This window comes from Oncorhynchus clarkii, chromosome 13 (genome assembly GCF_045791955.1).
Source record: "Oncorhynchus clarkii lewisi isolate Uvic-CL-2024 chromosome 13, UVic_Ocla_1.0, whole genome shotgun sequence".
NCBI classification, from domain to species: domain Eukaryota; kingdom Metazoa; phylum Chordata; class Actinopteri; order Salmoniformes; family Salmonidae; genus Oncorhynchus; species Oncorhynchus clarkii.
In genome coordinates this window covers 7,107,875-7,133,147 of record NC_092159.1, presented here as the reverse complement: position 1 = coordinate 7,133,147, position 25,273 = coordinate 7,107,875, and the positions used below count along the sequence as shown (strand labels likewise).

The 25,273-nt window shown below is 46.6% G+C and overlaps 1 protein-coding gene across 1 annotated transcript; it reads left to right on the top strand.

Moving 5' to 3' along the window:
* On the top strand, positions 1 to 25,273 carry LOC139424330 (bromodomain-containing protein 4-like). Its single transcript, XM_071176061.1, has 14 exons — positions 1 to 53; positions 3,996 to 4,074; positions 12,207 to 12,513; positions 14,813 to 14,905; positions 15,325 to 15,462; positions 15,567 to 15,699; positions 17,544 to 17,881; positions 18,221 to 18,460; positions 19,257 to 19,415; positions 21,009 to 21,137; positions 21,831 to 22,112; positions 22,522 to 22,742; positions 24,835 to 24,939; positions 25,022 to 25,273. Exons 3-14 carry the CDS (start codon positions 12,391 to 12,393, stop codon positions 25,044 to 25,046), a joined length of 1,986 nt encoding a protein of 661 aa, XP_071032162.1. The 5' UTR covers positions 1 to 53; positions 3,996 to 4,074; positions 12,207 to 12,390; the 3' UTR covers positions 25,047 to 25,273.

Sequence of the window (25,273 nt, the reverse complement as noted above, 5' to 3'; positions counted from 1 at the left end):
TCTGGATTCAGGGGTGAGGAAGACCTGCGCGCGCTGACAACCGACAGAAAAAGGTAAATAAACGTGTTTTGGGGTGTCGCTCCACCGATACCGGTAGGGTAAACGAAGGCATTCAATCTCAGGAATCCGATAAAACACTCAGAACCACACTCGGTGCATTATTTCGGTTGGTGTCAGTGCGCGAGGTGCCTAGCGGGGCATGGACTGTCTTATCACAGGCCTGTCGCCGGTGCGGGCGCACGGGAAGATGAATATTCTCTGTATTTACGTTACCTGATTTGCAGTTTATTGCACATCTTGTGTTTTCGTAATCTATGCTCCTTGGTGGTACATTAACGGTGTTTTTCAGGGGCATGGGCACTCCCTGTTGTCATTGCGCACGGTAGTTGGGGGACGGTAGCAGGCTAACGTTAGTAGCTAGCTAGGTTGTTTGTTTGTAGCCCCGTAGGCCGTATTCTTGACAGAAGTTACGCCTGGTTTGGGGCGTATTTTACGCTCCGTGGCGCTGAAAGCACGTGAAATACGACGTAGTTTTTTTTTCTAGAATAACGTCACAGTCCAAGTTGTATTCTGAAAGGGTGTTTACGTACGGAGCTGTCAGAAAAATGCTGACAGCGATCATGACTAGCTGTTGTATCTCTAGACCAGGGGTCCCAAACTTTTGCAGGTTTAAATTTTTATTTCCTGCAATTCTACACATGTTGTCATGGCGTGCAAATAATATTTAGCAGTTGTAAAACACATTTCTTACCATTCTATACATTTGCCCAATATCTAATGTGTATTCGTGTGATATTTGAGTGACAAAAAAATAACTATCTATGGGCTAAAAGTTACCTGACATGAGCTACTTGATCTGGACATTTCTGACAAGTTATAAATAGTTCTCTAAGGTCTGTAATGACTAAGAAGACGAGAGGAACTGATGATGTACTACCCAATTTAGAGATGACAATTTTCAAGAGTAAGTTTTTAAAGCTGGACTGAGTTCCTAAAATAAATAAATAACCTGTGGCGACCCCTCCACAGTTGGGGAACCACTGCCCAAGACAACAGTAGCTATTGACAAGAGAACTGAATATCCAATGTAAAACTAATTTTTACCAAAGAACTGAGTAACCATCTTTACCACGTTACCAACCATATACTGAACCCAAAAAGTCAGTTAAACAGTCATTTCCTGTGGATATTTTGTCTCAAATTTCGGGCAGCAGAAGGACAACTGCACAGACAAACGGTAGAGTAAGTTTAAATGTAATTTTATCCAATATCCTGAAACATTTACACAGGATTTTTCACACAAATGTCTTAGGCTGTTTATACCAATTAATTGTGTATTACAGCCTGATTAATCAGACTATTGGTTATCTAGCTAGTTAAAACTATTTAAAGTTAATGTTATTTGAGGGTAGAAGCCTATATGGTCTGGAGAAATGTTCGTAGCTAAAATGACCCACTTGCTGTGAGATTGGGTTCCAATGTTTTGACAGTGTTGGGTTCGTTGTTGTCAATTATGGTGTGTGTTTTCCTCCAATAACATAAGCAGTAAAACATCATGCTTTACCCCACAGGTGTTAGTCATTCCACGGAGGGCCGAGTGTCTGTGGGTTTTTGCTCCTCCCTTGTACTTGATTGATGAATTAAGGTCACTGATTAGTAAGGAACTCTCCCTCACCTGGTTGTTTTGGTCTTAATTGAAAGGGAAAAAAAAAAAAAACAGCAGACACTAGGCTCTCCGTGGAATGAGTTTGACTCCCCTGCTTTACCCTGTCTGTCTCTCTCTGCTGTGGGTAGAGACTTAGACAAAGGCTCTCATTTACAACGATTGTTAGTCACATGGAGACATGACTACTTGTTTTCACTGTTTCATCATGACAGACAGACGCTCTGCATCTTGTTGTCTTTGCCTATGCAAATGTCAGTGTAGTCAGAAAGTATTCAGACCCCTTGACTTTTTCCACATTTTGTTACGTTACAGCCTTATTATAAAATTGATTAAATATTTTTTTCCCCTCATCAATCTACACACAATACCCCATAATGACATCACAATACCCCATAATGACATCACAATACCTCATAATGACATCACAATACCCCATAATGACAAAGCAAAAACATTTTTTTTAAAATAAATGTTAGCAAATTGATACTGAAATATCACATTATTCAGACCCTTTACTCAGTACTTTGTTGAAGCTCCTTTGGCAGCGATTACAGCCATGAATCTTCTTGGGTATGACGCTACAAGCTTGGCACACCTGTATTTGGGGAGTTTCTCACATTCTTCTCTGCAGATATTCTCAAGCTCTGTCAGGTTGGATGGGGAGCGTCACTGCACATTTATGTTCAGGTTTCTCCAGAGATATTCGATCGGGTTCAAGTCTGGGCTCTGGCTGGGTCACTCACGTCACTCAAGACGTGTCCCAAAGTCACTTCTGCGTTGTCTTGGCTGTGTGCTTAGGGTCGTTCGCCCCAGTCTGAGGTTCTGAGCGCCCTGGAGCAGGTTTTCATCAAGGATCTCTCTGTACTTTGCTCCATTCATCTTTCCCACAATCCTGACTAGTCTCCCAGTCCCTGCCGCTGAAAAACATCCCAACAGCATGATGCTGCCACTGCCACGCTTCACCGTAGGGATGGTGCCGGGTTTCCTCAAGACGTGATGCTTGGCATTCAGGCCAAAGAGTTCAATCTTGGTTTCATCAGACCAGAGAATTTTGTTTCTAATGGTCTGAGAGTTCTTTGGGTGCCTTTTGGCAAACTCCAAGCGGGCTGTCATGAGCATTTTATTGAGGAGTAGCTTCTATCTGGCCACTCTACCATAAAGGCCTGACTGGTAGGATGCTGCAGAGATGGTTGTCCTTCTAGAAGGTTCTCCCATCGCCACAGAGGAACTCAGGAGCTCTGTTAGAGTAACCATCGGGTTCTTGGTCACCTCGCTGACCAAGGCCCTTCTCCCCTGATTGCTCAGTTTGGCCGGGCGGACAACTCTAGGGAGAGTCTTGGTGGTTCCAAACATCTTACATTTTAGGAATGATGGAGGCCACTGTGTTCTTGGGGACCGTCAATGCTGCAGAAATGTTTTGGTACCCTTCCCCAGATCTGTGCCCCGACATAATCTGTCTCTGAGTTCTATGGACAATTCCTTCGACCTCGTGGCTTGGTTTTTGCTCTGACAACTGTGGGACCTTATATAGACAGTTGTGTGCCTTTCCAAATCATGTCCAATCAATTGAATTTACCACAAGACAATCAATGGAAACCTGAGCTCAATTTCGAGTCTCATAGCAAACGGTTTGACTACTTATGTAAATAAGGTATTTCTGTATTTTTTTTATTTTATACAAATTGTCTAAAAACCTGTTCGCCTCTGTCGTTATGAGGTATTGTGTGTAGATTGCAGAGAACATTTTATTTATTTATTTAATACATTTTAGAATAAGGCTGTAACAAAATGTGGAAAAGACAACGGGTCTGAATACTTTCCAAAATGCACCGTACACTACGCCTTCTAGACACACCACACACACGGCTGACGTACAGTCACACTACAACCCTTCTCTTCTCTATATTCCCCCCCCCCCCCACCAGTGTTGTGATTCCTTGTCCTTCTACAGCTCTCTCTCAGACCCCCTGTACTCCCCTTGTCAACCAACCAAAGACTGGTTTGTCTCTGTTTCTCTCTCCACCAGTGTTGTGATTCCTTGTCCTTCTACATATCTTTCTCTCTTTCAGACCCCGTCTACTCCCCTCGTCAAACAACCGAAGACTGGTCGGTCTCTCTGTTTCTCTCTCTCTCCACCAGTGTTGTGATTGCTTGTCCTTCTACATTTCTCGCTCGCTCTCTCTCAGACCCCCTCTACCCCCCTCTTCAACCAACAAACCAAAGGAAGTTTAGCCACTCTCTCCTGCCCCCCCTCCAGGTCACTACTCCACCCTTCTCGTCAACCAACCAACCAAAGGAAGACTGGCCCCTCTCTCCTGCCCCCCTCCAGGTCACTACTCTACCTCTCCATTCTGAGAGATGACACTCCCTCTGGACTAGACCAAGCCTGCACCACACCAGACAAACATGTAAGTCCAGCTGTAAGCTAGCAGCCTGTGTGTGTGTGTGTGTGTTCTAGGCTAATGAACAACCTACTAGGACTAAACATCATCATTAGGGAAAGGGGGAGACCTAGTCAGTTGCACAACTGAATGCATTCCAAAATGGGCTCTGGATTCAAACCTGTCTTGAAGGTTGGTAGGTGTATTTATGTCAGGCTAATGAGTAAACGACTACTACACATAATCATTAGATAGTGATGGGGGGGGGGACTGATGCAGTTACATATTTTAAAGATGTATCCTAACGTTTTGACAGTATCCTAATATTAGTTTTGCGCTGGTTGGCTGTGCCTGCACCAAAACTACAGTAGTTTTCCTTCATAGCTTTGTTCTTCATCTTCTTTTTATGTTGGGAGTCAATTAGTTTTCAGCACTTTTATTTCCATGACTGATCAACACTTGGCTCGTTCTTGTCCCTCTGCAGCAGACATATGGTGAGCAATATGTTTGGAACATCAAATCGCAATAAAATCCCAGTGTTGAATCACAATACATATAGAATCCTGAGAATCACAATACATATAGAATCACAATACGTATAGAATCCTGAGAATCACAATGCGTATAGAATCCTGAGAATCACAATGCGTATAGAATCCTGAGAATCACAATACATATAGAATCACAATACGTATAGAATCCTGAGAATCACAATGCGTATAGAATCACTATACGTATAGAATCACAATACGTATAGAATCACAATGCGTATAGAATCCTGAGAATCACAATACATATAGAATCCTGAGAATCACAATGCGTATAGAATCCTGAGAATCACAATACATATAAAATCACAATACATATAGAATCCTGAGAATCACAATACATATAGAATCACAATGCGTATAGAATCCTGAGAATCACAATACATATAGAATCACAATGCGTATAGAATCCTGAGAATCACAATACATATAGAATCACAATACGTATAGAATCCTGAGAATCATAATACATATAGAATCACAATGCGTATAGAATCCTGAGAATCACAATACATATAGAATCACAATACGTATAGAATCACAATACATATAGAATCACAATACGTATAGAATCCTGAGAATCACAATACGTATAGAATCCTGAGAATCACAATGCGTATAGAATCCTGAGAATCACAATACATATAGAATCACAATACGTATAGAATCCTGAGAATCACAATACATATAGAATCACAATACGTATAGAATCCTGAGAATCACAATACATATAAAATCACAATACATATAGAATCCTGAGAATCACAATACATATAAAATCACAATACGTATAGAATCCTGAGAATCACAATACATATAGAATCACAATGCGTATAGAATCCTGAGAATCACAATGCGTATAGAATCCTGAGAATCACAATGCGTATAGAATCCTGAGAATCACAATACGTATAGAATCACAATACGTATAGAATCCTGAGAATCACAATACGTATAGAATCCTGAGAATCACAATACATATAGAATCACAATGCGTATAGAATCCTGAGAATCACAATACATATAAAATCACAATACGTATAGAATCCTGAGAATCACAATACATATAGAATCACAATGCGTATAGAATCCTGAGAATCACAATGCGTATAGAATCCTGAGAATCACAATACATATAGAATCACAATACGTATAGAATCCTGAGAATCACAATACGTATAGAATCCTGAGAATCACAATGCGTATAGAATCCTGAGAATCACAATACGTATAGAATCACAATACGTATAGAATCCTGAGAATCACAATGCGTATAGAATCCTGAGAATCACAATACATATAGAATCACAATGCGTATAGAATCCTGAGAATCACAATACATATAGAATCCTGAGAATCACAATGCGTATAGAATCACTATACGTATAGAATCACGATACGTATAGAATCCTGAGAATCACAATACATATAGACTCCTGAGAATCACAATACGTATAGAATCCTGAGAATCACAATACGTATAGAATCCTGAGAATCACAATACGTATAGAATCCTGAGAATCACAATACGTATAGAATCCTGAGAATCCCAATACGTATAGAATCCTGAGAATCCCAATACGTATAGAATCCTGAGAATCCCAATACGTATAGAATCCTGAGAATCACAATACGTATAGAATCCTGAGAATCACGATACGTATAGAATCCTGAGAATCACGATACGTATAGAATCCTGAGAATCACGATACGTATAGAATCCTGAGAATCACGATACATATAGAACCCTGAGAATCACGATACATATAGAATCCTGAGTGTCCTGAGAATCTCAGTATATATCGTATTGTGACAATATTGTATCTTGAGGTTCTTGGCCATTTCCAGCCCTGTTGGTAGGAGTGTTAGTAATTCAACTACTACTACACATCATCATTAGATAGTCTTATTGTTTGGTAGGAGTGTTAGTGAACTAGATATCTACCTCAAAAGGACTTCCCTGATGAAATGAGGATGTATTGTGTTATGTTGTGGTTTTGGTTCTATTTTTAGTCTTCATTTAACTAGACAAGCCAGTTAAGAACAAATACTTATTTACAATGACGGCCTACCGGGGAACAGTAGGTTAACTGCCTTGTTCAGGGGCAGAACGAGAGATTCTTACCATGTCAACTCGGTGATTCGATCCAGCAACCTTTTGGTTACTGCCCCAACACTCTAACCACTCGGCTATCTGCCGCCCAAATTTTTTGTTGTCTATTGAATGGAAAAGTCCATCATCATCGGTTTGCTTCCTCTACATGGTGTGTGTTTTTGTGCATGCCTGAGTGTGTGTGTGTGGTGTGTGTGGGGGCATCTGTGTTTGAGCAAGCTGCCTCATGCTAGTGCTGGGAAAAGGGGGGTGGAGTGAGTGGGCGAGAAAACGGAGGGATGGATGGAAGGGGGTGTGGCGCTTTTAAAGTATGACCAACCAGAAAGAGACAGAGGCATTCTGTCTGAGAGAGAGGGAGAGGAAAATAAAAGAAAGATCTAGAATGAGATTCCTCTCTCGTTATTCCTTCACCTCCTTTTCTCTTTCTTTCCCTTTTATCTCTCTTTTTGTTTCACTGTTTCCTTCCCTCCATCCCTCTCTTTCTGTGCTCTGGGATCGTGGAGAGAGGAAGGGCAGGATGAATAGGAGGAGAGATGTGCTCTGGGATCGTGGAGAGAGGAAGGGCAGGATGAATAGGAGGAGAGATGTGCTCTGGGATCGTGGAGAGAGGAAGGGCAGGATGAATAGGAGGAGAGATGTGCTCTGGGATCGTGGAGAGAGGAAGGGCAGGATGAATAGGAGGAGAGATGTGCTCTGGGATCGTGGAGAGAGGAAGGGCAGGATGAATAGGAGGAGAGATGTGCTCTGGGATCGTGGAGAGAGGAAGGGCAGGATGAATAGGAGGAGAGATGTGCTCTGGGATCGTGGAGAGAGGAAGGGCAGGATGAATAGGAGGAGAGATGTGCTCTGGGATCGTGGAGAGAGGAAGGGCAGGATGAATAGGAGGAGAGATGTGCTCTGGGATCGTGGAGAGAGGAAGGGCGGGATGAATAGGAGGAGAGATGTGCTCTGGGATCGTGGAGAGAGGAAGGGCAGGATGAATAGGAGGAGAGATGTGCTCTGGGATCGTGGAGAGAGGAAGGGCAGGATGAATAGGAGGAGAGATGTGCTCTGGGATCGTGGAGAGAGGAAGGGCAGGATGAATAGGAGGAGAGATGTGCTCTGGGATCGTGGAGAGAGGAAGGGCAGGATGAATAGGAGGAGAGATGTGCTCTGGGATCGTGGAGAGAGGAAGGGCAGGATGAATAGGAGGAGAGATGTGCTCTGGGATCGTGGAGAGAGGAAGGGCAGGATGAATAGGAGGAGAGATGTGCTCTGGGATCGTGGAGAGAGGAAGGGCAGGATGAATAGGAGGAGAGATGTGCTCTGGGATCGTGGAGAGAGGAAGGGCAGGATGAATAGGAGGAGAGATGTGGTCTTTCTCTTTCTATCGCACTGTTGGAACTGGAACCAGCTCGTCTTCAGACTCTTCTGTTTCTAAAGAACACAAGGAATCCTTTCTCCTGCTCTTCACTCTTCTGTTCCTAAAGAACACGAGGAATCCTGTCTCCTGCTCTTCACTCTTCTGTTCCTAAAGAACACGAGGAATCCTTTCTCCTGCTGTTCACTCTTCTGTTCCTAAAGAACACGAGGAATCCTGTCTCCTGCTCTTCTGTTCCTAAAGAACACGAGGAATCCTTTCTCCTGCTCTTCTCTTCTGTTCCTAAAGAACACGAGGAATCCTTTCTCCTGCTCTTCCAGAACTCCTGTTAGTCTGAATTACTTCTGACTCTCTCCTGACCGTGTGTGTGTTTGTGTGTGTGTGTTGGGATTGTTCCGAGGTTTGTTTAAGACTTTTTCTATGAACTTCAAGATGCAGTCTAGATCTAACAGTCTGCTGGACTTCCAGACACGGTATCTCTTACCGGAGAAGATAGCACGTTCCTGTGAGGAGGTAACTCTCACACACACCCCCTCACTTCACGTGGTTGTTCTTGACTGGTGTCTGTCCTTTTCTTCAGTCTCTTCCTGGTTTCCACTTGTGCGTTATCTTGGTTTCCATGTAAACTCTTGTTTTTGTTATGGAGTACTAGCATGAGGTATTAGGTCAGTGTTCTGGTGATGTCAGAGGATGGCTTAACTCTTTCTCTGTCAGTGTTCTGGTGATGTCAGAGGATGGCTTAACTCTTTCTCTGTCAGTGTTCTGGTGATGTCAGAGGATGGCTAAACTCTTTCTCTGTCAGTGTTCTGGTGATGTCAGAGGATGGCTTAACGCTTTCTCTGTCAGTGTTCTGGTGATGTCAGAGGTTGGCTTAACTCTTTCTCTGTCAGTGTTCTGGTGATGTCAGAGGATGGCTTAACTCTTTCTCTGTCAGTGTTCTGGTGATGTCAGAGGATGGCTAAACTCTTTCTCTGTCAGTGTTCTGGTGATGTCAGAGGATGGCTTAACGCTTTCTCTGTCAGTGTTCTGGTGATGTCAGAGGTTGGCTTAACTCTTTCTCTGTCAGTGTTCTGGTGATGTCAGAGGGTGGCTAAAGTCTTTCTCTGTCAGTGTTCTGGTGATGTCAGAGGATGGCTTAACTCTTTCTCTGTCAGTGTTCTGGTGATGTCAGAGGTTGGCTTAACGCTTTCTCTGTCAGTGTTCTGGTGATGTCAGAGGATGGCTTAACTCTTTCTCTGTCAGTGTTCTGGTGATGTCAGAGGATGGCTAAACTCTTTCTCTGTCAGTGTTCTGGTGATGTCAGAGGATGGCTTAACTCTTTCTCTGTCAGTGTTCTGGTGATGTCAGAGGTTGGCTAAACTCTTTCTCTGTCAGTGTTCTGGTGATGTCAGAGGATGGCTTAACTCTTTCTCTGTCAGTGTTCTGGTGATGTACTCTATACTCCTCTGTAAACTGTCCATCGATATATACAAGATCCACTGGTTGATGCTTATTTAAAAAGCCTCTTAGGCCTCACTCCCCCTTATCAACCGTGTTGTTGTTGTGTTGCTACTGTGTTGTCATGTTGTGTTGCTGTTGTTGTTGTGTTGCTGTCATGCTGTGTTGTTGTGTTGCTACAGTGCTGTGTTGTCATGTTGTGTTCCTACAGTGTTGTGTTGCTGCCGTGCTGTGTTGTTGTCTTAGGTCTTTCTTTATGTAGTGTTGTGGTGTCTCTCTTGTCGTGTTTTGTCCAAATGTTTATTTTGAACCCCGGCCCTGCAGCCCCCGGCCCTGCAGCTCCCGGCCCTGCAGGGGGCCTTTTGCCTCTTGGTAGGCCGTCATTGTGAATAAGAAGTGGTCCCTAATTGACTTGCCTCGTTAACCTCTCTAGCGTATGTGGGGCGCTAGCGTCCCACCTGGCCAACATCCAGTGAGATTGCAGAGCGCCAAATTCAAATACAGAAATACTTATTATAAAAATTCAGAAAACAAAACATATTTTACATAGGGTTAAAGATTAACTTCTTGTGAATCCAACCACGGTGACAGATTTAAAAAATGCTTAACGGCATAAGCATACCTTACGATTATTTGAGAACATAGCCCAGCAGACAAATCATTACAAACAGTAACCAGCCAAGTAGAAGAGTTACACAAGTCAGAAATAGAGATACAATTAATCCCTTACCTTTGATGATCTTCATATGGTTGCACTCAGAAGACATTCATTTAAACAATAAATGTTCCTTTTGTTCGATAAAGTCTCTTTATATCCAAAAACCTCAGTTTTGTTTTTTGCGTTTTCTTCAGTAATCCACAGGCTCAAACGCAGTCAAAACAGGCAGACAAAAAAATCAAAATTGTATCTGTAAAGTTCATAGAAACATGTCAAACGATGTTTATATTCAATCCTCAGGTTGTTTTTAGCCTAAATAATCGATAATATTTCAACCTGACAATAACGTTGTCGATATAAAAGGTAAACAAAGGCACTCTCTCGGGATTGCGCATGATAAAGTTCTGTGACAAGGTAGGGTCCACTCATTCAGACTGGTCTTACTCCCCATTTATCAGAATACAAGCCTGAAACAATTTCTAAAGACTCTTGACATCTAGTGGAAGGCATAGGACCTGCAATTTGAGTCCTAAGTCAATGGATACTGTAATGGCATTGAATAGAAAACCTACTTCCTGAATGGATTTTTCTCAGGTCTTCGCCTGCCAAATCAGTTCTGTTATACTCAGACACTATTTTAACAGTTTTGGAAACTTTAGAGTGTTTTCTATCCAAATCTACCAGTTATATGCATATCATGTCTTCTGGGCCCGAGTAGCAGGCAGTTTAATTTGGGCATGCTTTTCATCCAAAATTCCGAATGCTGCCCCCTACCCTAGAGAAGTTAAATCAAACCATGTTAGAGGACCTTTCACCTTTTATCTGTTAGACTATGTCTGTGTTTACTGTGTGTGTGTGTTAGCGCAGTGTGTCTGTGTGTGTGTGTCTTAGCGCAGTGTGTCTGTTTACTGTGTGTGTGTGTGTGGTAGCGCAGTGTGTGTGTGTGGTAGCGCAGTGTGTGTGTGTGTGTGGTAGCGCAGTGTGTGTGTGTGTGATAGCGCAGTGTGTGTGTGTGTGTGGTAGCGCAGTGTGTGTGTGTGTGTGTGGTAGCGCAGTGTGTGTGGTAGCGCAGTGTGTGTGTGTGTGTGTGTGTGTGGTAGCGCAGTGTGTGTGTGTGTGTGTGTGTGTGTGTGGTAGCGCAGTGTGTGTGTGTGGTAGCGCAGTGTGTGTGTGTGTGGTAGCGCAGTGTGTGTGTGTGTGGTAGCGCAGTGTGTGTGTGTTAGAGCTGTGTGTGTGTGTGTGTGACTGTAGGTGTGTGTTGTTTGGGGAAGTCCAGTTTGGAGGTTAGTCTGGGCAGCCAGTGTGTGCAGGGGTCAGTATATAGATCTGTGTGAGTTAGGGTAGTGTGTGTGTGTGTGTATGCAGGGGTCGGTATATAGATCTGTGTGAGTTAGGGTAGTGTGTGTGTGTGTGTGCAGGGGTCAGTATATAGATCTGTGTGAGTTAGGGTAGTGTGTGTGTGGCTGTAGGTGTGTGTGTTGGAAAGTTTGGGAAAGTCCAGTTCTGTTGATTAGTCACTGAGACGGTGGGCTATGGGTATGCCTGTGTATGCCAGGGTCAGTGTATAGGTCTGTGTGTTCATGTAGGTATGTAGTGGGGTTGGTGTATAGGACTGTGTTTATATAGTGGGGTCAGTGTATAGGACTGTGTTTATATAGTGGGGTTGGTGTATAGGATTGTGTTTATATAGTGGGGTCAGTGTACAGGATTGTGTTTATATAGGACTGTGTTTATATAGTGAGGTCGGTGTATAGGAGCTGTGATGATGATGACGTTACTCTTCCTCCCCTCCTAGAGAGTCCAATGGGCTGTGATGACGTTACTCTTCCTCCCCCTCCTTGAGAATCCAGTGGGCTGTGATGACGTTACTCTTCCTCCCCCTCCTTGAAAATCCAGTGGGCTGTGATGATGACGATATTCTTCCTCCCCTCCTAGAGAATCCAGTGGGCTGTGATGATGACGATGATGACGTTACTCTTTCTCCCCCTCCTAGAGAATCCAGTGGCTGTGATGATGATGATGTTACTCTTCCTCCCCTCCTAGAGAATCCAATGGGCTGTGATGATGACGATGATGACGTTACTCTTCCTCCTCCCTTCAGACAGTCCAGCGTTTTGTGTGATGGCCTGAGAGGGCTTCCCAGTCTAGCCTGCCTGCCTCTCCCGGGTCCAAACTGTCTGACTGGGACTCCCCCCCTCCCCGCCTGCTACGCCCTGCCTCCGTCGTCATGGGAGACGGCCTGGAGGCGGGCAGCAGCCTAGACCCCGCCTCCCGCTCCCTCTCCTGTAACCCCCCGCCCCCCGAGACATGGAACCCCTCGAGGCCGAAACGACAGACCAACCAGCTACAGGTAGTGTGTGTGTGTGTGTGTGGTGTGTGTGGTGTGTGTGTGTGTGGTGTGGTGTGTGTGTGTGTGGTGTGTGTGTGTGTGTGTGTCGAACCACAGAACAACTAGCTTTGACTACTGGTACTGTACTGTTTGATGGATTGGTTGGTCGGTCGGGGCCATATAAAATAATATAAAATGTTTTTTTCAGGTTTTCGTTTTTCTCAGTTTTCATTCTCAAACTCACATTTTTTTTAATAGAACAAAATGTGATATTCAGTCCACATCAATTCTTAAACCACATCATGACTAGACGTCGACCGACTATGATTTTTCAACGCCAATACCGATTATTGGAGGACCAAAAAGCCGGTGCCGATTAATCGGCCGATTTTTATATCAACTGAATATTTGTAATAATGACTATAACAATACTGAATGAGCACTTTTTTATTTTAACTTAATATAATACATCAATAAAATCTATTTAATCTCAATTAAATAATTAAACATGTTCAATTTGGTTTAAATAATGCAAAAACAAAGTGTTGGAGAAGAAAGTAAAAGTGCAATATGTGCCATGTAAGAAATCTAACGTTTCAGTTCCTTGCTCAGAACATGAGAACATATGAAAGCTGGTGGTTCCTTTTAACATGAGTCTTCAATATTCCCAGGTAAGAAGTTTTAGGTTGTAGTTATTATAGGAATTATAGGACTATTTCTCTCTATACCATTTGTATTTCATTAACCTTTGACTATTGGATGTTCTTATAGGCACTATAGTATTGCCAGCCTAATCTCGGGAGTTGATAGGCTTGAAGTCATAAACAGCACAATGCTTGAAGCACAGCAAAGAGCTGCTGGCAAATGCAGGAAAGTGCTGTTTGAATAAACGCTTACGAGCCTGCTGCTGCCTACCACCGCTCAGTCAGACTGCTCTATCAAATATCAAATCATAGACTTAATTATAATATAATAACACACAGAAATACGAGCCTTTGGTCATTAATATGGTCGAATCCGGAAACTATCATCTAGAAAACAAAAGGTTTATTCTTTCAGTGAAATACGGAACCGTTCCGTATTTTATCTAACGGAAAGGGTCTTCACACAGTTCGCAACGAGTCAGACGGCCCAAACTGCTGCATATACCCTGACTCTGCTTGCACAGGATAAGTGACACAATTTCCCAAGTTACAAGAAATTCATGTTAGCAGGCAATATGAACTAAATATGCAGGTTTAAAAATATATACTTGTGTATTGATTTTAAGGAAGGCATGATGTTTATAGTTAGGTACATATTGGTGCAATGACAGTGCTTTTTTTCGCTAATGCGCTGGTTAAATCATCACCCGTTTGGCGAAGTAGGCTGTGATTCGATGATAAATTAAAAGGCACCGCATTGATTAAACTAGCTAGGACAAGCTAGATAAACTAGTAATATCATCAACCATGTGTAGTAAACTAGTGATTGTTAAGATTGATTGTTTTTTTTCTAAGATATGTTTAATGCTAGCTAGCACCTTACCGTGGCTCCTTGCTGCCCTCACGTAACAGGTGGTCAGCCTGCCACTCAGTCTCCTCGTGGAGAGCAATGCAATCAGCCATAATCGGTGTCCGAAAATGCCAATTACCGATTGTTATGATAACTTGAAATCGGCCTTCCGATTATTTGGTCGACCTCTAATCATGACACCACTTTTGAGGTCTGGGAAAAATTTAATTTATTTTTATTTATGGATTTAACTACCTTTAATTCAACTGTGCACCAGCCTGGGACAGGTAGACCTACACTACTCTGTAGTTAACATTTAATAGAGAAGGTTTCTGGGAAAGCCTTTTCATCTACCAGAAGGTTATCATTAACATCATCGCTAACGGCTACACACATTGGTAGACAGAAAGCACACAGACGGGCATTCCTGTGCCGTTGCCTCTTCGGGAGGGAGGAAGAGAGAGGGGAAGAGAGAGAGAGAGAGGGAGAGAGAGAGAGAGAGAGAGAGAGAGAGAGAGAGAGAGAGAGAGAGAGAGAGAGAGAGAGAGAGAGAGAGAGAGAGAGAGAGAGAGAGAGAGAGAGAGAGAGAGAGAGAGAGAGAGAGAGAGAGAGAGAGAGAATCACTGATGCATTTTGAAGTTCAACATTTAGTTGATTTCCTACTGAGTTCTTCAATAATTTTTTTTATATTGTTGAATTCTGTTTTAATATCTGGATTCCATGATTCTGTCCGTGTTCCCCATTGCAGATCTATACGGCCCTAGTTGGTTCATTGATGGGTTGATTGATTGAGTGGTGGGTTGGTAATAGGTTTATTGTGTTGCAGTACCTGTTGAAGGTGCTGCTGAAGACGCTGTGGAAACATCACTTCTCATGGCCCTTCCAGGCTCCAGTAGATGCCATCAAACTCGGCCTGCCTGTAAGTAGTGTGTGTGTGTGTGGGGGGGGGAAATCACTTCTCATCGCCCCTCCAGGCTACCGTAGAGCGGGAGAGAGATGGAGGGAGAGTTAGGGAGAGAGACTTTCTTTCCCTCTCTATCTCTCCATCCCGCTCTCCTCCATCCCTCTCTCCTCCATCCCTCTCTCCTCCATCCCTCTCTCCTCCCTCCCTCTAACCCCTCTCTCTCTCTCCTCCCTCCCCACCTCCCTCTCTCCCTCTTTCCCTCTTTCTCCCTCTCCCCCCTTCCTCTGTCCTCCCTCTCCCCCCCCCCCCCTTCCTCTGTCCTCCCTCTCTCTCCCTTCCTCTGTCCTCCCTCTCTCTCTCTCCCTCCCCCACCTCCCTCTCCCCCCTTCCACTGTCCTCCCTCTCTCTCTCTCTCTCCCTCCTCCCCTCTCCAGGATTACTATCAGATCATCAAGGTTCCTATGGACATGGGGACCATCAAGAAGAGACTGGAGAACAGCTACTATTGGAACGCCCAGGAATGTATGCAGGACTTCAACACCATGTTCACCAACTGTTACATCTACAACAAGGTACAGTATACACACACACACACACACACAGACAGAAATCTGATAGTAGGGTTAACTGACGTGTGTGTATGTGTGTGTGTGTGTGTGTATGTGTGTGTGTGCAGCCTGGTGATGACATAGTGTTGATGGCAGAGTCTCTAGAGAAGATGTTTCTTCAGAAGATCTCTGAGATGCCCCAAGAGGAGACTGAGATCCCCATGGTTACCAAGGGGCGGAGGGCGGGGCAGAGAGAAGCAGGTATGGTGTAGGGAGAGTGGCTTTTAGTTCCAACGGTCTGATTTGTTCTGATGGGAAGATTCAGATCACTGTTGTCATTACTGATGGACGGATTCAGATCACTGTTGTCATTACTGATGGGAAGATTCAGATCACTGTTGTCATTACTGATGGACGGATTCAGATCACTGTTGTCATTACTGATGGAGGGATTCAGATCACTGTTGTCATGGAGGGATTCAGATCACTGTTGTCATTACTGATGGAGGGATTCAGATCACTGTTGTCATTACTGATGGAGGGATTCAGATCACTGTTGTCATTACTGATGGAGGGATTCAGATCACTGTTGTCATTACTGATGGAGGGATTCAGATCACTGTTGTCATTACTGATGGGGGGATTCAGATCACTGTTGTCATGGAGGGATTCAGATCACTGTTGTCATTACTGATGGAGGGATTCAGATCACTGTTGTCATGGAGGGATTCAGATCACTGTTGTCATGGAGGGATTCAGATCACTGTTGTCATTACTGATGTAGGGATTCAGATCACTGTTGTCATTACTGATGGAGGGATTCAGATCACTGTTGTCATTACTGATGGAGGGATTCAGATCACTGTTGTCATTACTGATGGAGGGATTCAGATCACTGTTGTCATTACTGATGGAGGGATTCAGATCACTGTTGTCATTACTGATGGAGGGATTCAGATCACTGTTGTCATTACTGATGGAGGGATTCAGATCACTGTTGTCATGGAGGGATTCAGATCACTGTTGTCATTACTGATGGAGGGATTCAGATCACTGTTGTCATGGAGGGATTCAGATCACTGTTGTCATTACTGATGGAGGGATTCAGATCACTGTTGTCATGGAGGGATTCAGATCACTGTTGTCATTACTGATGGAGGGATTCAGATCACTGTTGTCATTACTGATGGAGGGATTCAGATCACTGTTGTCATTACTGGTGGAGGGATTCAGATCTCTGTTGTCATTACTGATGGAGGGATTCAGATCACTGTTGTCATTACTGATGGAGGGATTCAGATCACTGTTGTCATTACTGGTGGAGGGATTCAGATCTCTGTTGTCATTACTGATGGAGGGATTCAGATCTCTGTTGTCATTACTGATGGAGGGATTCAGATCACTGTTGTCATGGAGTGATTCAGATCACTGTTGTCATTACTGATGGAGGGATTCAGATCACTGTTGTCATGGAGTGATTCAGATCACTGTTGTCATTACTGATGGAGGGATTCAGATCACTGTTGTCATTACTGATGGAGGGATTCAGATCACTGTTGTATTACTGATGGAGGGATTCAGATCACTGTTGTCATGGAGGGATTCAGATCACTGTTGTCATTACTGATGGGGGGATTCAGATCACTGTTGTATTACTGATGGAGGGATTCAGATCTCTGTTGTCATTACTGATGGAGGGATTCAGATCACTGTTGTCATGGAGGGATTCAGATCACTGTTGTCATTACTGATGGGGGGATTCAGATCACTGTTGTCATGGAGGGATTCAGATCTCTGTTGTCATTACTGATGGAGGGATTCAGATCACTGTTGTCATGGAGGGATTCAGATCACTGTTGTCATTACTGATGGGGGGATTCAGATCACTGTTGTATTACTGATGGAGTGCTTTCTCTTCTCTCCTCTTCTGTTCCTTTCTTGTCTTCACCTCTCTGTTGCTTATTCTCTCTTATATTTTACTCTGGGTGGACTTCCATCCCCCCTCTCTCTCTTTCCACCCCCCCCCCCCTGTCTCTCTCTTTCCACCCCCCCTCTCTCTTTCCATCCCCCCCTGTCTCTCTACCCCCCTCTCTCCTCCTCTCCAGGTCTCCTGTCTAAGTCTGACTCCGGCCAGGATTCATCTCCCTCCTCCACCCCCCACACCCGAGGTTTCTCCTCCCTGTCGCCGGGCCCTCAGACTCAGGGTCTCCCCGTATCCCAGGGGCCCCCCACCCTCCCCCTCGCCCTCCCCCCTCAGACCCAGCCCCCTCGCGTTCCCCCCACCCCTCCCTCCCACGCCCCCCAGCTGGGACCACCTTTCCCCATCAGCCCTCTGGATGTCCTGACCCAGGGCCTCACCTCCGTACCCCACCACCCCCCAGCCCACCCAGGCCTTCACCCTGCTGCCCCACCCATCCCCCAGAGCATCGCACCCCCAGCTAAGGTGAGGAGACCAGAGGGAGAAAAGAAGGGGAGGGGGTACGGGAATCTGAAAGTTTGTGGTCGAACGGAACGAGGAGACAAACCTATATTAATTGACGTCTGATATAGGAAGTCGCTCTCTCTTTCCTCCAGTCATGCCCTGAGATGTTCCCATGTACCGTCATTATCTTCCTGGTAGTTGAATGTCTCTTCATTCCTGTCCCTGGGGATCCAGCTGGGACCATGTTTACTTTTCTACTTTTAGCACATCGACTTATCCACTCATCATGTGTCATGCTGAGGGAATGTGTGGTGTTGTCTTGACCTCTAGCCCCTGACCTTTAACCCCCCCCCCCTGTAGCAGAGGAAGAGCCAGAAGAGGAAGGCTGACACCACCACACCCACTGCCAACGACCAGCTCAGCGAGTCATCTCCCGTGGCGACGGAGCCCCCCCGCCCCCGCCGTGAGAGCAGCAGCCGCCCGCTGAAGCAGCCCAAACGAGACCCCGCCCAGCCCGACTCCCAGCACCACCTGGGGCTAGGCGGGGGGGTTCCCGGGGGCGGAGCGTTAACAAGTCTCGGCGGGAGCCCCAAACGACAGGTATTATTCTCCTAATACAACAAGAGGTTAAATCAGTGTGGGGGGGGGCAGTAGAGAAACAGACTGTCTGTCTGTCTCGTCTCTGTCTGTATGTCTCTGTCTGTCTGTCTGTACAGGGTTAGTGTTGTCTGTCTGTCTGTCTGTACAGGTTTAGGGTTGTCTGTCCGTCTGTCTGTCTGTATAGGGTTGTCTCTGTCTGTCTGTATAGGGTTAGGGTTGTCTGTCTGTCTGTACAGGGTTAGGGTTGTCTGTCTCTACAGGGTTAGGGTTGTCTGTCTGTCTGTCTGTACAGGTTTAGGGTTGTCTGTCCGTCTGTCTGTCTGTATAGGGTTGTCTCTGTCTGTCTGTATAGGGTTAGGGTTGTCTGTCTGTCTGTACAGGGTTAGGGTTGTCTGTCTCTACAGGGTTAGGGTTGTCTGTCTGTCTGTACAGGTTTAGGGTTGTCTGTCTGTCTGTACAGGGTTAGGGTTGTCTGTCTGTCTGTACAGGGTTAGGGTTGTCTGTCTGTCTGTACAGGGTTAGGGTTGTCTGTCTGTCTGTACAGGGTTAGGGTTGTCTGTCTGTCTGTACAGGGTTAGGGTTGTCTGTCTGTCTGTACAGGGTTAGGATTGTCTGTCTGTATATCAGAGTGGTTGGGTTACAGCTGACAACACATTTCTCATATGGATTAATAAAGTCTTCTTTCCTCGGCCTTCGTTTTCCTTCCTCTTTCCCTCTGTCTCCCTCTCCTCTGTCTCCCTCTCCTCTGTCTCCGTCTCCCTCTCCTCCCCTCTTCCCCTCTCTCCTCCTCTTCTAGGAGCAGCTGCTGTTCTGTGGCGGTCTTATCAGAGACATGTTGTCTAAGAAACACATTGCGTACGCGTGGCCCTTCTACAAGCCTGTCGACGCGCACGCCCTCGGCCTCCACGACTACCACCACATCATCAAACACCCTATGGACCTCGGAACCGTCAAGGTGAGCTCATCAAAAGTGGACCCTCACTCACTCATTGTTCATTAGATGAGTGATGATGTCATCAGCAGTGGACCTCCCAGCTGTCTGAGAGGAAGACCAGACAGACCGTAGAGGAACTTCTATCTGCTCCTCCTATAGATCTGAATACATTGAAGGTGTAGCACCAGGGGGTTCTGGGTAATACATTGAAGGTGTAGCATCAGTTGGTTCTGGGTAATACATTGAAGGTGTAGCACCAGGGGGTTCTGGGTAATACATTGAAGGTGTAGCACCAGGGGGTTCTGGGTAATACATTGAAGGTGTAGCACCAGGGGGTTCTGGGTAATACATTGAAGGTGTAGCACCAGGGGGTTCTGGGTAATACATTGAAGGTGTAGCACCAGGGGGTTCTGGGTAATACATGGAAGGTGTAGCATCAGGGGGTTCAGGGTAATACATTGAAGGTGTAGCATCAGGGGGTTCAGGGTAATACATTGAAGGTGTAGCACCAGGGGGTTCTGGGTAATACATTGAAGGTGTAGCACCAGGGGGTTCTGGGTAATACATTGAAGGTGTAGCACCAGGGGGTTCTGGGTAATACATTGAAGGTGTAGCACCAGGGGGTTCTGGGTAATACATTGAAGGTGTAGCACCAGGGGGTTCTGGGTAATACATTGAAGGTGTAGCACCAGGGGGTTCTGGGTAATACATTGAAGGTGTAGCACCAGGGGGTTCTGGGTAATACATTGAAGGTGTAGCACCAGGGGGTTCTGGGTAATACATTGAAGGTGTAGCACCAGGGGTTCTGGGTAATACATTGAAGGTGTAGCATCAGGGGGTTCAGGGTAATACATTGAAGGTGTAGCATCAGGGGGTTCAGGGTAATACATTGAAGGTGTAGCACCAGGGGGTTCTGGGTTATACATTGAAGGTGTAGCACCAGAGGGTTCTGGGTAATACATTGAAGGTGAAGCATCAGGGGGTTCTGGGTAATACATTGAAGGTGTGGCACCAGGGGGTTCTGGGTAATACATTGCATTGAAGGTGTAGCACCAAGGGGTTCTGGGTAATACATTGAAGGTGAAGCATCAGGGGGTGTTTATGTTTTCACCAGGCGTATCGGAGAAGGACACACATTGTTGTATCCTCTGGTTGCATGTTCTGTTAGATGAATTACCATCTAAATGTGATTTGTGTCATTCTGAGCACCGTGGCTGGACGCCCTAATGGGTTATACACCCAATGCATATGGATCCGGCACCACAGTTTCCTAACTGAAGCCCCGCTTTTCACATCCTGGTTGTGGATGTCTTGACCATCTTGACCATGTTCTTGTTATAATCTCCACCCGGCACAGCCAGAAGAGGACTGGCCACCCCACATAGCCTGGTTCCTCTCTAGGTTTCTTCCTAGGTTTTGGCCTTTCTAGGGAGTTTTTCCTAGCCACCGTGCTTCTACACCTGCATTGCTTGCTGTTTGGGGTTTTAGGCTGGGTTTCTGTACAGCACTTTGAGATATCAGCTGATGTACGAAGGGCTATATAAATAAATTTGATTTGATTTAATTGGTAACCGTGTCTCTGTCCCCTCACCGTGTGTGTGTTTGTTCCCTCAGGATAAGCTGGACAGCAGGCAGTACAGAGATGCTCAGCACTTTGCTGCTGATGTCCGGTTGATGTTCTCCAACTGTTACAAATACAACCCCCCAGACCATGACGTGGTCAATATGGCACGCAAACTACAGGTAAACTACACAGCGTGGTTGCTATGGCACGCAAACTACAGGTAAACTACACAGCATGGTTGCTATGGCACGCAAACTACAGGTAAACTACACAGCGTGGTTGTTATGACATGCAAACTACAGGTAAACTACACAACGTGGTTGCTATGGCACGCAAACTACAGGTAAACTACACAGCATGGTTGCTATGGCATGCAAACTACAGGTAAACTACACAGCATGGTTGCTATGACATGCAAACTACAGGTAAACTACACAGCATGGTTGCTATGGTACACAAACTACAGGTAAACTACACAGCGTGGTTGCTATGGTACACAAACTACAGGTAAACTACACAGCATGGTTGCTATGGTACACAAACTACAGGTAAACTACGCAGCATGGTTGCTATGGCACACAAACTACAGGTAAACTACACAGCGTGGTTGCTATGGCACACAAACCTACAGGTAAACTACACAGCGTGTAGTCATAACAAACAAAAAATACAACCAACCAACAGCACTTTCAGACAAATGACAGGTGTCAACATAAACAGTGTTGAATGGATGAATGATGAACTACAAATCTCATAGTGCCACGGACTAAAGTTCCCATGGTTCATAGCTCTGACTGCTCTCAATTCAAGGGACTTTGTTGGCATGGGAAACATATGTTAACATTGACAAAGCTCTCTCTTTCTCTCTACAGGACGTGTTTGAGATGCGCTTTGCCAAAATGCCTGACGAGCTTGAGGAGACGGCCCCCCTCCCCTCCCCCTCCCCAGCCCTCAAACCCCTCCCCACCATCTCTGCCCTCCACCCCCTCCCCGTCCCCACCCTCCACCCCCTCCCCACCCCCTCGGCCAGACAGCCCCCTGCCCCCCGACCCCCCTCCTCCTCCGATGACAGCTCCTCCTCGTCGGAATCAGAATCCTCTGAGGGAGGTTTGGAACACGAGAGAACACAGAGACTGGCTGAACTACAGGAACAGGTGAGGGGGAGACGGGAGGAGAAGGGGCCTCCCGAGGGTGAAGGGGCCTCCCGAGGGTGAAGGGGCCTCCCGAGGGTGAAGGGGCCTCCCGAGGGTGAAGGGGCCTCCCGAGGGTGAAGGGGGGCGAAAGAGGTAAAGAAAGTGTAGGAAGGATAAAACCCTGTGTTGACACTGACTCACCCAAAGAGAAAGAATAAAATAAGAAAGAAATGGGTTAGGAAGAGAAGAGAGGCAGAAGGAGAGGAGAGAGAGAGAGCAAGGGATTTACACCGGAACACAGAACCGGTAAAAGAAGAGAGGAAGGAAGGGGGTGGAGAGAGAGAGAGAGAGGAAGGAAAGGGGGAGAAAATGAAAGAGTTGAGAGGAAGCTGTGTTTTAACATCCTCCTGTGTGTGTGTCTGTCCTACAGCTCAAAGCTGTTCACGAACAGCTGGCCGCTCTGTCCACGCCCCAGGCCACCAAGCCCAAGAGAAAAGAGCGGGAGAAGGAGAAGAATAAAGACAAGTTCAAGAAGAAGATAGGAGGGGAGGAGCCACTGGAGATCCTGCCCCCTGCCATCCTCCAGCCAATCAGAAAGAGCAAAAACAGCAAGGAGCTGGTGACCACGCCCAAGAAGATCAAGAAACTGAGGTAGGATGGCTGGAGAGAAGCCCAGGTAGGATGGCTGGAGAGAAGCCCAGGTAGGATGGCTGGAGAGAAGCCCAGGTAGGATGGCTGGAGAGAAGCCCAGGTAGGATGGATGGAGAGAAGCCCAGGTAGGATGGATGGAGAGAAGCCCAGGTAGGATGGGTGGAGAGAAGCCCAGGTAGGATGGGTGGAGAGAAGCCCAGGTAGGATGGCTGGAGAGAAGCCCAGGTAGGATGGCTGGAGAGAAGCCCAAGTAGGATGGCTGGAGAGAAGCCCAGGTAGGATGGGTGTAGAGAAGCCCAGGTAGGATGGGTGGAGAGAAGCCCAGGTAGGATGGGTGGAGAGAAGCCCGGGTAGGATGGGTGTAGAGAAGCCCGGGTAGGATGGATGGAGAGAAGCCCGGGTAGGATGGGTGTAGAGAAGCCCAGGTAGGATGGGTGTAGAGAAGCCCAGGTAGGATGGGTGGAGAGAAGCCCGGGTAGGATGGGTGTAGAGAAGCCCAGGTAGGATGGGTGGAGAGAAGCCCAGGTAGGATGGGTGGAGAGAAGCCCGGGTAGGATGGGTGGAGAGAAGCCCGGGTAGGATGGATGGAGAGAAGCCCGGGTAGGATGGATGGAGAGAAGCCCAGGTAGGATGGATGGAGAGAAGCCCAGGTAGGATGGGTGGAGAGAAGCCCAGGTAGGATGGGTGGAGAGAAGCCCAGGTAGGATGGGTGGAGAGAAGCCCAGGTAGGATGGCTGGAGAGAAGCCCAGGTAGGATGGGTGTAGAGAAGCCCAGGTAGGATGGGTGTAGAGAAGCCCAGGTAGGATGGCTGGAGAGAAGCCCAGGTAGGATGGGTGGAGAGAAGCCCAGGTAGGATGGGTGGAGAGAAGCCCAGGTAGGATTGGTGGAGAGAAGCCCAGGTAGGATGGGTGGAGAGAAGCCCAGGTAGGATGGGTGGAGAGAAGCCCAGGTAGGATGGATGGAGAGAAGCCCAGGTAGGATGGGTGTAGAGAAGCCCAGGTAGGATGGCTGGAGAGAAGCCCAGGTAGGATGGTTGGAGAGAAGCCCAGGTAGGATGGGTGGAGAGAAGCCCAGGTAGGATGGGTGGAGAGAAGCCCAGGTAGGATGGGTGGAGAGAAGCCCAGGTAGGATGGGTGGAGAGAAGCCCAGGTAGGATGGGTGGAGAGAAGCCCAGGTAGGATGGCTGGAGAGAAGCCCAGGTAGGATGGCTGGAGAGAAGCCCAGGTAGGATGGATGGAGAGAAGCCCAGGTAGGATGGATGGAGAGAAGCCCAGGTAGGATGGGATGGAGAGAAGCCCAGGTAGGATGGGATGGAGAGAAGCCCGGGTAAGGATGGGTGGAGAGAAGCCCAGGTAAGGATGGGTGGAGAGAAGCCCAGGTAGGATGGGTGGAGAGAAGCCCAGGTAGGATGGGTGGAGAGAAGCCCAGGTAGGATGGATGGAGAGAAGCCCAGGTAGGATGGATGGAGAGAAGCCCAGGTAGGATGGATGGAGAGAAGCCCAGGTAGGATGGATGGAGAGAAGCCCAGGTAGGATGGATGGAGAGAAGCCCAGGTAGGATGGATGGAGAGAAGCCCAGGTAGGATGGATGGAGAGAAGCCCAGGTAGGATAGCTGGAGAGAAGCCCAGGTAGGATGGATGAAGAGAAGCCCAGGTAGAGAAATCTGGGTAGGATGGCTGGAGAGAAGCCTAGGTAGGATGGATGGAGAGAAGCCCAGGTAGGATGGATGGAGAGAAGCCCAGGTAGGATGGATGGAGAGAAGCCCAGGTAGGATGGATGGAGAGAAGCCCGGGTAGGATGGATGGAGAGAAGCCCGGGTAGGATGGGATGGAGAGAAGCCCAGGTAGGATGGGATGGAGAGAAGCCCAGGTAGGATGGGATGGAGAGAAGCCCAGGTAGGATGGATGGAGAGAAGCCCGGGTAGGATGGGATGGAGAGAAGCCCAGGTAGGATGGGATGGAGAGAAGCCCAGGTAGAGAAATCTGGGTAGGATGGATAAACCCAGGATGGACAATGGAGATTTCTGATTGATTAATAATTTCTATCTGACACGCTCTGTCAACTCGCTCTCATCTGTCTCTTTCTCCACAGTAAAAAAGAAGGTATGAAGAGCAGCCGTCTGGGCGCCCCACATCAGACCGGCTCCACCCCCCTTGCCCCCTCAGCCTCGCTGGAGGCACAAGATGACATGAGTGAGTGAGTGAGAGAGAGATTTTGTAAGATATATAAAAAAATATATATATTTTCAAACATGTTAATGTATTTGTCTGTGTCCCAGATGTGTTTGTGGGCGGGGCAGCTGACAGGTGTAAGCCAATGTCCTACGAGGAGAAACGCCAGCTCAGTCTGGACATCAATAAACTGCCCGGCGACAAGCTGGGCCGCGTCGTCCACATCATCCAATCACGAGAGCCATCGCTCAAGAACACCAACCCAGACGAGATAGAGATCGACTTTGAGACGCTGAAACCCTCGACGCTCCGAGAGCTGGAGACATATGTCTGGACCAGCCTTAGAAAGAAGAAATCCC

Bases quoted from the DNA above. Each gene is read 5' to 3' on its own strand.
- LOC139424330 (XM_071176061.1), top strand. From the start codon at position 12,391: ATGGGAGACGGCCTGGAGGCGGGCAGCAGCCTAGACCCCGCCTCCCGC. The intron at 12,514-14,812 runs GTAGTGTGTGTG...ATTGTGTTGCAG, and splicing joins GACAGACCAACCAGCTACAG to TACCTGTTGAAGGTGCTGCT. The intron at 17,882-18,220 runs GTGAGGAGACCA...CCCCCCCTGTAG, and splicing joins GCATCGCACCCCCAGCTAAG to CAGAGGAAGAGCCAGAAGAG.